At 34.0% G+C, this 12,999-nt stretch overlaps 1 protein-coding gene across 1 annotated transcript in view; it reads left to right on the top strand.

Annotated features, from left to right (window-relative positions):
* The window catches only part of LOC150101107 (laminin subunit alpha lam-3-like), a 789,889-nt gene that overhangs the window by 717,219 nt on the left and 59,671 nt on the right, over positions 1-12,999 (top strand). The window contains exons 57-58 of the mRNA XM_090402236.1: positions 4,372-4,560; positions 8,470-8,694. Of these exons, the coding sequence (XP_090258362.1) occupies positions 4,372-4,560; positions 8,470-8,694 (414 nt within the window). The remainder of the gene's footprint in view (positions 1-4,371; positions 4,561-8,469; positions 8,695-12,999) is intronic.

Here is a 12,999-nt window from a genome sequence, read left to right as displayed (position 1 = left end):
CCACAAGGTAAAGTTCTATTCCTAAGACCATCAGGGTCCTGAGTCTTGTCTGGCATTGTTTATAGGCTATGGTAACTTCAGATGCTATAATTGGCCTGTCAAGTCTTATCTTTGATATGAACAGGAAAGTCATTAATGTTCCAACAGTGCTATTATCTTCAAACGTACAAAAATATGTTTTTAAAAGGAATTAAGGATGTCTTGAGTGGGGCATATCTTCACCATCAATGCAGATTTGAGTGATAGTCCTTTCTTTGCAGAATTTAGTGAATTGTCTATTGAAGAATGCAGCTGAAGGGCAATCTGCTAAGTGCTGCTGTATTCTTATTTTAAAATTTGTTTCTTCTACTTATTTCTGTCTTTCCAGTTCTATCTCTATGTTAATGTTTCTAATGATGTTGCTATACTCTGTACTGTACTGTTGCATTGGTTAGTTATAAACTAGCTTCTCTCTCTCTATATATAGGTCTTTCAACTTTTTTCTTTTGAGGAAAGTCCGTTCCTTTCCATCATATTCTGTTTTACTATTTGTTTGAATTTTAACTGCATATCCCAACATTATTCCAAGTTGAACAGAGGGGTCTGGAATTTGGTTGAAAAGATCAATGGAAAATTTGGTGAAAGTCTCTATGGTCCAAAACTGATCTCTACTTGTTCCATGCAGCAGAATTTAAGTAGAACTGGATTATGATCTGACATGTTGATGTCAAGATGTTTTATCTGAATTATCCTATTTCTAAGGGAAGAAGAGATATAAATTCGATCAAGATGGGTACCAATATTCATGTACATGTAAGCCTGGAGAATTAGGACTGTGAATCTTCCATATGTCTAATATTTGAGCATTGTCAAGACATGTTTGTAAGTGTGCATATCCCACTTTTCCACTCCAGGGATGTACTCCTATTTTGTCTAATGTGGGGTTTTTGAATACAATTCCAGGTTCCAGCTGTTATGATGTAGTGAGCACTGTATAAATATTGCTCTAATTCCTGGAAGAATTTTTCTAACTGTTCCATTGGATGGATTATAACCCTTATTACACATCCACAGTCTTTCCAGTCTATTGTTAAGATTCTCCCTTCTGCATCCCTTTGGATATTACAGAATGATCCAAGGAGGGGGACAAGAATAAGAACTCCTACTCCAGCCCTATTAAATCTTCTAAAGCTCCAATAAGAAAGAAGATATCTATCTGTTGAAGTTTTTATATCTGCAGAGCTATGCTTCTTGGAGAAATAAAAACCTGATATTATGGAGTAGCATAAGTTTCCATATAGTTTCTTGTTTAATTTGCAATGCAGAAAGGAGATGCTATGATTAGTGAAGTGCCACTGGTAAGTCTTTAACTGCTAGATTTTGAATGAACCTGATAAGGTCTTCAATTTGTGAAGGACCAATTCTGTAGTCTGCTTTTTGTAAACTGTTTTCCAGTTTTTTACAATTGCTTTCCATTATTTCAATTTCATGCCTATCTTGATTTGGAAGCTAGTTATTTTCTTTTCATGTAGATGATAATCATATTGAGAAAACTTTGAATCGGTAAACTTTATTTTTCCTTTATTTGTATCAGATGGTTCTTCATAGTCCGTAAACTCTTCTGAGCCTGAAGACTTTTTATTTGACAATCTGCAACCTTCTTCATCTTTACATTTTTTATTACGTTTTCTTTTAGATGTAGTTCTTTTTTTAATTTTTTGTTTGTTTATCCTCAATTTTTTTTTATTAATTCATCTTTCCTTTTTGAGGCTCTTGTCTGCATATTAATCTCTTTCAATTGTCTTACTTGTTTCTCCTTGTAGCACAGTTTCATGATTTTACATTTCGTCTTACATCTGTTCATTTGTTATACTAGGTTCATTATTGGTAATTTCAACTGATGTTGTTCCCTCCATATTTGACTGGGAAAGTGGCTGCTGAGGTTCTGGGATTTTGGGGCTAATTTCTAGCTGATTTGGTAAAATCACAAAAAGCATGCAACCAAATGTAGTTTTTTTTTTAAATGCGCCATCTTTATTAGACTGAATTGGTAGATCTGGGAACTCTTTTTTATGCTCTCTGATATATTCGGTGTTCTAATTGGCTCTACTGGCACTAAGTGCAAGTTCTTAAAAGGACAATTGTTAGTGGTGTTCAGAACTTTCTCATTTCTGACATGGTTTGAGGCACTGATTAGCGATATGTCTGATCTCCATGCAGTTGAAACATTTAGATTTGGGGCAGTTACCACCCAAATGATCGTATGAACCACAACACAGGCACTGCCTTTGTACTCCAGGATAGCTTACCATAACTCGGGTTGTACCAATGTTGACAAAATTTGGTATGGAGTGTTTTCAAATCCATCAGGGAGGTGACATCCAGAAAACCAGTTTAGATCTTCACCTGATAAATCCTTTTGTATGTTGCTAATTTTACCTCATTATGAGAATGTCTGTATAAGAATTTCATTACTCATCTCATCAGTGGTAGCCAAACACAGAAGTGATACAAAATTGAAGTAATGCGGAAGCCATAATTCCATGTGCAACTAGTCAAAAGGTGTCACACCTTATTACTAAAATACTCTGGATTAGAGATAGATGTTGAAAGTTTTTTCACTTGATTATACTATAAATTAAAGATGCCAAGAAGTTATATTCTTAGTTTAATCCTTTATCCAAGTGTAAGCAAACAAAGTTTGCACATGTTGAAAGTTTATTTTTCACTTGGTTAGACTATAATAAATTTAGTTTAATGCAATCAAAGTTTGCACCTGAAAGTATCTTCAGGACTGGGGTAAGTTGGTACAACACCAGGCAACTCGTTGCAAAGGTGGAGCAAGCTAACATCACTCCTATCTCAGTATCTCCCATAATGCAAAACACATCTCCTGTGGATATGTATAATGTTATGCATTAAGGGAAGGGTCACTACCCAGATTAGTTTCGACCTTTATTGAGGTCTCTTCAGTGGGAGCCAGGCCCAAGTGGAGATACCAGGCAGAAGCATTAGCAAGGTCATCTCTACCTATAGGAGTTGCCAAAGGGTGTGCCACCTTTTTATTAAATTACTCTGGATTTAGAGAAAGATGTTGAAAGTTTATTTTTCACTTGGTTAGACTATAATAAATTTAGTTTAATCCTTTATCCAAGCACTTTATTTAGGCGCAAACTTTGTTTGCTCACACTTGGGAAATACTGAGATAGGAGTGATGTTACCTTGCTCCACCTTTGCAATGAGTTGCCTGATGTTGTACCAACTTACCCCAGTCCTGAAGATACTTTCAGGTGCAAACTTTGTTTGCTCACACTTGGATAAAGGAGTAAACTAAATTTATTAAAGTTTGCACATGAAGTAACTTCATGACTGGGCAACTCGTATATAGTGGGCTTACATATATTGAACTTCATATCACTTGCCTTAGTATCCCTGCTTTATATGGAAATGTGACTTCTCCATTTCTTCAACCTTGAAATCACTTCTGGGTCTGGTTCCCACTGATGAGACCTCAAATAAAGGTCAAAACTGGTCTGGGTAGTGACTCTTCTCATAATGCATAGCATTATGCATGTGCATAAGGATATGTTCTTTGCTTTATGGGATGCTTACACTTGGATAAAGGATTAAACCAATAATAATTTCTTGGCATCTTTAATTTATAGTATAACCAAGTGGAAAAACTTGCAACAATTTCAACTAACCCAGTATGTTTTTTTCAGTAACCTTTTCTCAGTTATGTTATGCATAAATCTTTCCTGGTCTGGAACATGCAAAAAGGAAATCCCTATAATTCTCACTCTCTCCTATATTATTTTTATGGCTATTTAGCCTATTTTGGGTTAGGAGTACCCCTTTTTTATAATGTCATTGGCTTTTTACTTTTAATTTTAGGGCATTACTGATGATGTTTTATATGAAGAATATATAGGAAGAAAAAACTGGACATACCTTTGTAGGTTGTTGCTTACTGACTTCTTTTTCTATGGCATCCCAGTGTATGGTAATATACATTCATTGTTGAAGGAAGGATGTATGACTGAACGGAAGGGGGAAGCGTCGGAAAAATGGGAGCAAACCTTTTTGAACATTTTTGAAAACCCGCGGTTTTTTTTTTTATATTTTTTAAATTATTAAAGGTGGGCAGAGAATACTTTGGGATGGGGGGAAAGGAGAAGGATATTATGGAATAAGATCAGGGAATTTTCCCAGAAATAATACCTATAATCCTCTTCTATATATTTGTACAGCATACATAAAGCTCCATTTAATGTAAATACATAACCAAAAGAGGTGTTAAATCATTATTATATTGAGTATCAATTATACTGATTATTTACAATCATCTGCAGCACTATATACTATGAGTTTTTCTTTCTCTTTTAAATTCAGGCTCTTTCTGAGAATAGATGATGAAGAAGTTTCTCAGATTTATTTGACAACAGGAGCAAAAGATATAGAAGCACCTTTTAATGGTGGGTTATTCCTTGGAGGTGCCAAAGATACTATACCAGTTGAAGCAATGGCTGCAAGCAGGCAACCACTTATGGGTGTTATTAAAGATGCAGTATTTAATGATAAGTAAGTATATAAGGAATTTGAATAATATTTTATAATTATATTACTTGCATTTCTTATGTGCATCCTTTTAGAAAATATATACAATTTGAAAATAAAAATGAAGTTACATGAACAAAAGAATATATAATCAGTAGGTTTGCATGCGGTTCTACAACTTACGGCTCCAGATATATATATTTTGGAGGGATAAGAAGCACCTTTTTTGGATATACCAAGTCATTTGTAAGGCTGAAAATTAGAATTTTTCTTGCCATTAACATTTAGAAAGTTTTCGTATAGTTTTACTCAGTACAAAAGTGAAGCAAAAAAATTTGGGGATTTTTTTCCTTAGATTGTATTTTCATTGTATGACAAAATAAATAGGTTTGCTGATTACAAGATAGCTTTTATGGATAAAATCACAAAATTTTGTCTGTTCTTGCAGACAAAATAATGATAAATACAAAAAAAAAAAAAAAAAAATATATATATATATATATATATAAGAAAAAGAAATGATAAAAGCAGTAGGGAAAGGAGGAGTAGCCTGGACCCATGAACTATTTAATAAAGTGTGGAGAGAGGAAAAGATACTGGAGCATTGGATAAGGAGATTTTGTAGTACCTGTTTACTAACAAAGGTTTCAATGGAAACTACAGAGGAATAAAACTTACAGAACATGTACCAAAGACATTTGAAATAATAGTGAATAAAAGATTCAGAAAAATAGTGGATATTAACCAGATGCAATCTGTATGATGAGACAACTAAAAGTACCTCGAGAAAAATAAAAGGCTGATCCATATATTTATGGAGATATATGGTTGAAATGTCAAATACTATTTTCTTAATTATAAGTAAAGTAATTATTTCAACACATGTTTTTGTCTCCATAAATTCTCTACTGTGAATGACTTCCTTCTGTTTTGATACATCTACATGTCTATTCATCCAAGTCAGGATTACATGGTCACTCTCACCAAATGGGGGGGGGGTATTGTTGGATCGTAGCTTCTGCTCAATCAAGTTTTGTCGTCTTATAGTTATCTCTTGTTAGTATTTAACTAGTTGTAGGCTGATATATCATCTGAACATAAAGAAAATTTGTATTATACTGCGCCACTTTATGTTCTGAATTGCATGAGCAACTTTGATAAATCAACCTTCAACTGTATTATAAAGCTGATTTTAGGCCGAGGTTCTCACTTTGCTCATTAATATTTAATGAGCGGTTCAGTGAAAGAAAATCAGGCAAACTCTAGATCGATCTCAGATAATAAAAAAAACATTTAATGCAGTGTCACATATTACATCATAACACAATGTTCCAACAGGGGCATAAAATTAAACAAATATAAAACTCTCATTAAGATACTAGTACACTACTCAGCTGAGCTTAAAATTTATAATTAAAAACTATATTAACAGATCTTATTCTTCTTGTTACAAAGAACTTCTATCACAACTCCACTCTCAAGTTACATCTCAAAACATTTTAAATATCAAATCAGTTCATTCAAGATATTCAAAAAGAATACAACTCATGAACCATCAGACATTCATTTGTAATTCTCTAAGCTCAGTCAATCAAACTTAGTTCTTGTAAGTTCTTAACTTAAATTCAATTCTGTAACTTAATTCAATAATATAGCATTTGTCACTTGAAGAGGAAAAAGTCTTAGCACATCACACATTCAATCTTGACTCGCTGAATACAGCAACTAGGAATAAATTATTTTCGGCGGAATTAATTTTCGTTACTTCACACTAAGTATAGTAAGGTAATCTTACCAGGATATAGCTTCATCACGTGATAAGGAGATTGAAACAACATCTTTAAAGTCCTTGCTGACTTTTACTTTGTAGTAACACAAACTTAAAAGAATCTTCTATTTCCGCGATTGATTTATAGGCTCGGGAGAATATAACCTTTTTGCATTTGGTTTAAATTATCTACCCATTTCTTCCTTTTCTTATACGTATTATCCTATGTCCTGCACTTTTCCACTGCTAGGCATTAGGAAGTTTTGGTAGAAATCCAACTCCGAAAAAGGTAAGTTAAAATGCCAAGCAATTCCCGGTCCTTTCTATTCTGTTTTCGGCACGTCAAAATCCCCCTTCAGTCTCTAGCTACCGTTCTCTATACTCCCCCACTCGTTTCTCTCTTTTCGTTTTCGTGTCCATTCGTTCCTTTTTCCCCGCCAGTAACTGGTTCTCACCAGTTTAGCTCACATCAAACTTGCTTTTCCCTTGGTATATAGTAATTCACGCTCCAACATGCGCTAGGAGAAATTTGAATGATTTCTCACAACAACCAATCAAATGATATCACAAGGAATCTTCTGAATATATTAAAATTACATACATCACAGTTTCTTATATTATTATTAAAGGAATAAAGCAAATAAAATAAATGACAATTTAATACAGAGCCTTTTCATGTCTATGATATACCCTAAAATTACATAAATAAAATTAACTAACAAAACTCAAAAGGAATTACATGAATAACATTTTATAAGCAAAAGACGAACAAAATAAATTTAAATAAGTCCTGCTTATGATATGGTAGGTATTGTTAATTATAATGTTCAATAAAATCTTCATTCACAATTTAACAGTATGTCATATTTTTCATATACAAGTAGCCAAAAGGTTATTAAAATACTCTGGATTAGAGAAAGTTGTTGGAAGTTTTTCCACTTGGTTATACTATAAATTAAAGATACCAAGAAATTATATACTTGGTTTAATCCTTTATCCAAGTGTAAGCAAACAAGTTTGTGCCTGAACTATTGTCAGGACAAACTTCTAACAACTTTCTCTAGTCCAGCGTCTTTTAATAATAAGGTCTGACACCTTTTGGCTACTTGTATATGAAAATATGACTTCTGCATTATTTCAACCTTAGTATCGCCTCTGGGTGTTGCTCCCACTGATGAGACCTTAATAAAGGTCGAATCCAGTCTGGGTAGTGATCTTTCCCATAATGCTATGCATTATGGGATACCAGGGCAAGTGATATGAAGTCTTAAATTCTTTTTCCGAGTTGCCCCCAGTCCTGAAAATAGTTCAGGCGCAAACTTGTTTGCTTACACTTGGATAAAGGATTAAACCAAATATATAATTTCTTGAAACATAGTAATATGTATATTCCTTTTGTCACATACGTATCATAAGGCCAAAATATATATCCTAAGCGTTCACTCCTACATCTGTGTACTGTTACTTACATACACTGAGTGAATACATTAGAATCTGATATCATCAGTTGATCCATTCAAGACAGATAAAAGCCTGTCGCCTACAATCAGCTGATGGAAAATCGAGAGTGCCACTTCACTCAAGAAGACACAGGAAGTAAACACCCAATGACACACCCAAAAGAGTGATTCAGATATCTCAATAGTCCAGTGTGAAAACGAACAAGGAGGATTTCAGAGTCTACATAGGATAGGATTCAGATTAGAAGTACATAAAGTTTTATGTTCTCTGTTTCTAGGGAAGGCCAGGTGTAATGGTATGAAGCTATTTCTCCTAGTATAGGCTCAGTCTTTTGGTTGTAATGCCTAGAAATATGAATTAGAGGATATGCAGTGCTACTATAAGAATGTTACAGTACAGACTCAAGTCTATTTCAGCATAATAACGCTCATATCACACTGTATTTTTGAAGAAAAATGATGTAGAAAAAAAGTTGACTGACTTGAATACATGCATTCTGATTTTAACATAACATCTTTGAGTTCTCATTTCAACAGCTCACTATTTAGGTTTCTCTGAAATATAGTGCTGTCCTAATAATGGGAGTGTATTAAAAGTAATAAAAAATAAGTAATATATATAACAGACCTTGCATCAGTTTAAGATAAACATTTTAAGTAAAAGATTTTTTAATTACTCTTCTTTTTTTTTTTTATTCTCCACAGACTACTGAGGTTCAATGAACCTGTGAATTACAAAGGAGTTGATATAGGTTTGAGTAACAACAAAATAGGGTCTCCAGAAGAAGTGGAACAAACAGTGCTTGCACATCCTGGTGAAAGCTGTGCTGAAAGTCCTTCTTATTCATTCGATAATGGTGCCATTAATTTTGGGAATATTCCACATGATCATATACAAAAACCTCTTGGAAAAAAAGAACTTTTAAAAGAGTAAGCAGACAATGTATTTAAATATAAAGGATACAAATATATATACATAATACAAAAGATAAAATTCTCTTATTTTATTGGGAAGTTTATATACTAGTTTGCTTTTCTAGTTAATGATCCAAGAATAATATAAAGTAACTTCTGTATTTTCTTTTAAATTAACCTTTTCCTTTCAGAGCCTTATCCCAATGAGGCTGAGTTAGCCAATATCAAGCGAAGCAGCGATGCCTCTCCAGGATGTTCAATTTTTCCTTTCTTCACCTTACTAGAAACATTACATGTATATGCCTGTTATGGTTATCAAAACATCATCAATTTCCTGATGTGTACCCTCAAAGAGTGTTCAGGCTACTATGACAGCATTACATGATTAAATTTACATTATTAATCTTCTATCCACAATTTTCCTCCAGATTAGTCTATTACTTGTCAGCACTCCAATATTGTCATATCTAACACCTTGTGCATCTAAAGCACTTCTGACCAACTCAATACATTTAGACCTTGATCTTCCTCTGGGTCTCTTTCTGCCATCTTGGCATCAAACACCTATTTGCTAACCTTTCCTCTCTCCCATTCTGTTTAAGCGATCAATACCAACTTAGATTAGTTCTGCTTACACATTCCTGAATGCTAATAATGTCAAGTTCATTCCAATATCTTCACTTTTTTAATATGATTCTGCCATTGATGCTATCTGTTCACTCTCCTTTAATTTTTCTCAGCACCTCATATCTGTGATTTTTTTCTAACCCAACTCTCAGATCCGTACCTTAAAACTAGTTTGAACACTGTCTTGTATACTGCTAGTTTGGTGTCTTGGCTAATTTCTCTCTTATTCCATATAAATTTATTCAGCTGACTACCCAATATACCAGCTTTGCTTATTCTGTTGTCTATTTCCATATTTAATTTGTCATCTTCACTGAAAACTGTACCTAAGTAGCTAAAATATTTTACTTGTTCTATAGGATCTCCATTTAGAATGCAGCAGAAGTATTCTTATCCTCCTGCCTATTTTCATAGTTTTAGTCTGTTGCAGATTTTCATGCCAAATTTGTTACAGCTATTATTCAATTTAGTTATAGAATCCTGGAAACTTGCACCAGATGTGTTTAAGAGTACAATAATATTATCTGCATAAAGCAAAAAGCTGTTTGATATCTCCAATTCTAACATCAGGCCAAATACCACTTTCTTTCATAATGTGATCCATATAGATGATGAATAAGAGCAGAGATGATGTGCGTCCTTCTCTTACACCTGATTTTACATCAAACCATCTTCCTGACAACTTAAATCTACTCTATACTATAAAACAATAAGCTGAAATTGGACATGGATGTAGGCTGTAACATTTTTATGTAACGTTTTTGTCAAGTTATTTGAAATGTTTTGAAACTCTGGGTAGCTCCTGAGTGTCGAGTCATCAGAATTCAAGGAGAACCAGCCTACCAGTCCGGAACATGGGGGGGGGGGGGGGGGGCTAGTATAGACTATGTAATTTTATGTATAATGTTTCATTCACTCCATATAGTTGTAGTGTTTTGAAAAACTTTTCTCTGGGCACCTTTTGCCTTTTCCAGATCTACAAAACTTAAATACAGATCCTTGTCATATTCCCACAATTTCTCAACTATTTGTCTTAAAGTGAAAATCTGATCTTGAAAACCTCTATTTGGCCTGAACCCAGCTTGTTCTTCAAGTTTCTCTTCCACAGTCTTTCACCTCTTTTCAAGTATGCCTGCATAAATCTTACCTGGAACACTTCGTAGAGAAATTCCTCTATAATTATCTTTTTTATAGACAGGATCTATTAGAGCTCTGCTCCAATCATTTCTAAGTTGACTTTCTGACCAGACTCTGTATGCAGTGTAGCCACTGCAAAACTTTTCTACCTCCATACTTAAGCATTTCTGGTCGAATATCACCTACTCCAGCTGCCTTTCCACATTTCAAGTTTTGGACAACTTTTTCTACAACAAGTATTGATATGTACTCTTCTTTTTATAATTGTTGTCAAAACAATTCTCTCAACTACTGCTGACAGTGGTGGGATTTCATTGAAATAAAAACTGAAATTTACCAATAAATTAAGTGAATAGCTTCCAGTTCACAAAACCAGAAATTAATTTTTAACTGATAAATAGCTACAGAATGTAAGCAAAGAATTATGCTTATCCTTTACATATTGTTTGAAAAGTTTGTTTAAAAAATAAGTTAAACACATTTTTTTTGGAAAAAATCGCCTTTATTTCTCAACATGGTCTACACATTTGGTCCAGTGAGTTTCCAATTTTTTCATCCCAATTAAAAAGTAGGATTTGTCAAATTGTGCAAAATAGTCATTGACAGCCTTGATGACATCCCGGTTCGAAGAAACTTTTTTCCCACCTAGCCAGATTTTTAAGTTTGGGAACAAGAAGTCACACGGGGCCAAGTCTGAAGAATACAGTGGATGTGGAAATAATTCGAACCTCAATTCATACAATTTTGCCATTGTGATGGCCAAAATGTGGGACAGTGCATTGTCTTGACAAAAGAGCACTTTTTTTGTGTGCCAATCTTGGCCGTTTTTTCTTCGGTTCTTCTTTTAAACAGTCCAACAGTGACGCATAATAGACTCGTGTTATTGTCTTACCCTTTTCCAAATAGTCTATTATAATAATTCCTTAGGATTTCCAAAAAATAGTTGATAAAACGGTCTTCGCTTTTTTCGGTGCTCTTTCACTGGGCATTCTCCACTTTTTGTTTGGCTCAGGTGTGTAGTGGTGGATCCAAGTTTCATCTACAGTCATGAATCGATGCAAAAAATCCTGCGAATTGCGATTAAACATCACCAAACACTGCATTAAAATGTCTTTTCGCATGCATTTTTGATTGACAGTCTACAATCACGGCATCCATCGCATGCACACACAGCTATTTCATGTGCAATTTTTTGTGCAGGATATTATACACCTGTTCAGTTGAGATATCTACAATCTCACTCGGCAGTCTTCCATAATGATAACATGGATTTTGTCAATCATTTTCTTCATAGTGACCTCAGTCGGGCGTCCAGAGTGCGCTTAATCTTCAGTGGACTTATAACCACGTTTAAACTCATTTATCCAAAAATAAATAGTCTTTAATGCTGGTGCAGAGTCCCCATGAACTGCATCTATCTCAGCTTTGATCTGCACTGCTGCTGTCCACTTCTTCAAATAAAAGTGTTTTATCACTGCATGAAACTCATTTTTCTCCATTTTTATGAAAAATGCAAACATAGTCATTTTAAATGTTTGCCAAATGAGAACTGCATGTCGCATATGGCTAAACTTTTGCCAGGGATCATGAAAAAGATCATATGTGCCGACACTGGTATGAATAAACGAATTGTGTTATCATCTATTGAAAATTTACCAAACTTTTCAAACGAACCCTTGTATGTATCAGATCATGTCAGCAGAAATTTAATGGAATAGGTACTATCTTTACTGGTAAGTCCATTCTTATGAGTGTTTTTTTTACTTTCTTTCTTCATGCATGGTTAATGGTAAATACAGAACAATTTTTCACTTGTAACAATCATGCTGTTTCTTGCAATTACATAAATATATATTTGCCAGTATGATCCAGTCAGTATTTTACTATTTTCAAAAACAATCCTGATAAATTTTTACAATCATGTCATTGGCAGTGTAGTATTAATATCAATGACAATTTATGTTTCATTCATTTTCTAATGTGAATGAATAGTACTGCACAGCAGATGTGAATCCATATGTTTATACCCTTTTAGTTATCATCCATATAGAAATGGACTGTTGATTAAAGTTAATGTGACAAAGTGAAGGAAGCCAAATCATTTGCCATTAGTCTTGATTATTACAAATAGTTAACCTAACCTACCAACCATAATACCAGACAATCGTCATCATCCTTCCAGCACTTTGAACCTTTTCTTAACCAGCTCTCCCTCCAACTTCAATATAGACATTTGTTCTCCACTTAGCAATTCTGATCATAATCTTATCCAAGTCTTCTTTTATACAGATCATTCTTCTCCTAGCCAAACTCAGCCTTGTACCCTATGCTGCTATAATATTACCAACTGAGATAACCTGTGGAATTTTTATGCCTCTTTTTTCATGGTTAGATTACTGCTTTTGCGACCTTGATCTAAATATCTGCACTGAACAAATAATTGAAATTATCCTCGCTGGAATGATGATCTTCATTCTCCAATCCACTTGAAACTCCTAACCCTTATTCACAGCCCTAGTTCTCTAAAAAAAAAAAAAAAAAAAAAATGTGCCTCTA

The sequence above is a fragment of the Typopeltis vanoorti genome, chromosome 12 (genome assembly GCF_054136105.1).
Source record: "Typopeltis vanoorti isolate ZY-2024b chromosome 12, IOZ_Tvanoo_1.0, whole genome shotgun sequence".
Lineage (NCBI taxonomy): Eukaryota > Metazoa > Arthropoda > Arachnida > Uropygi > Thelyphonidae > Typopeltis > Typopeltis vanoorti.
This window is presented reverse-complemented; position numbering and strand designations above follow the sequence as displayed.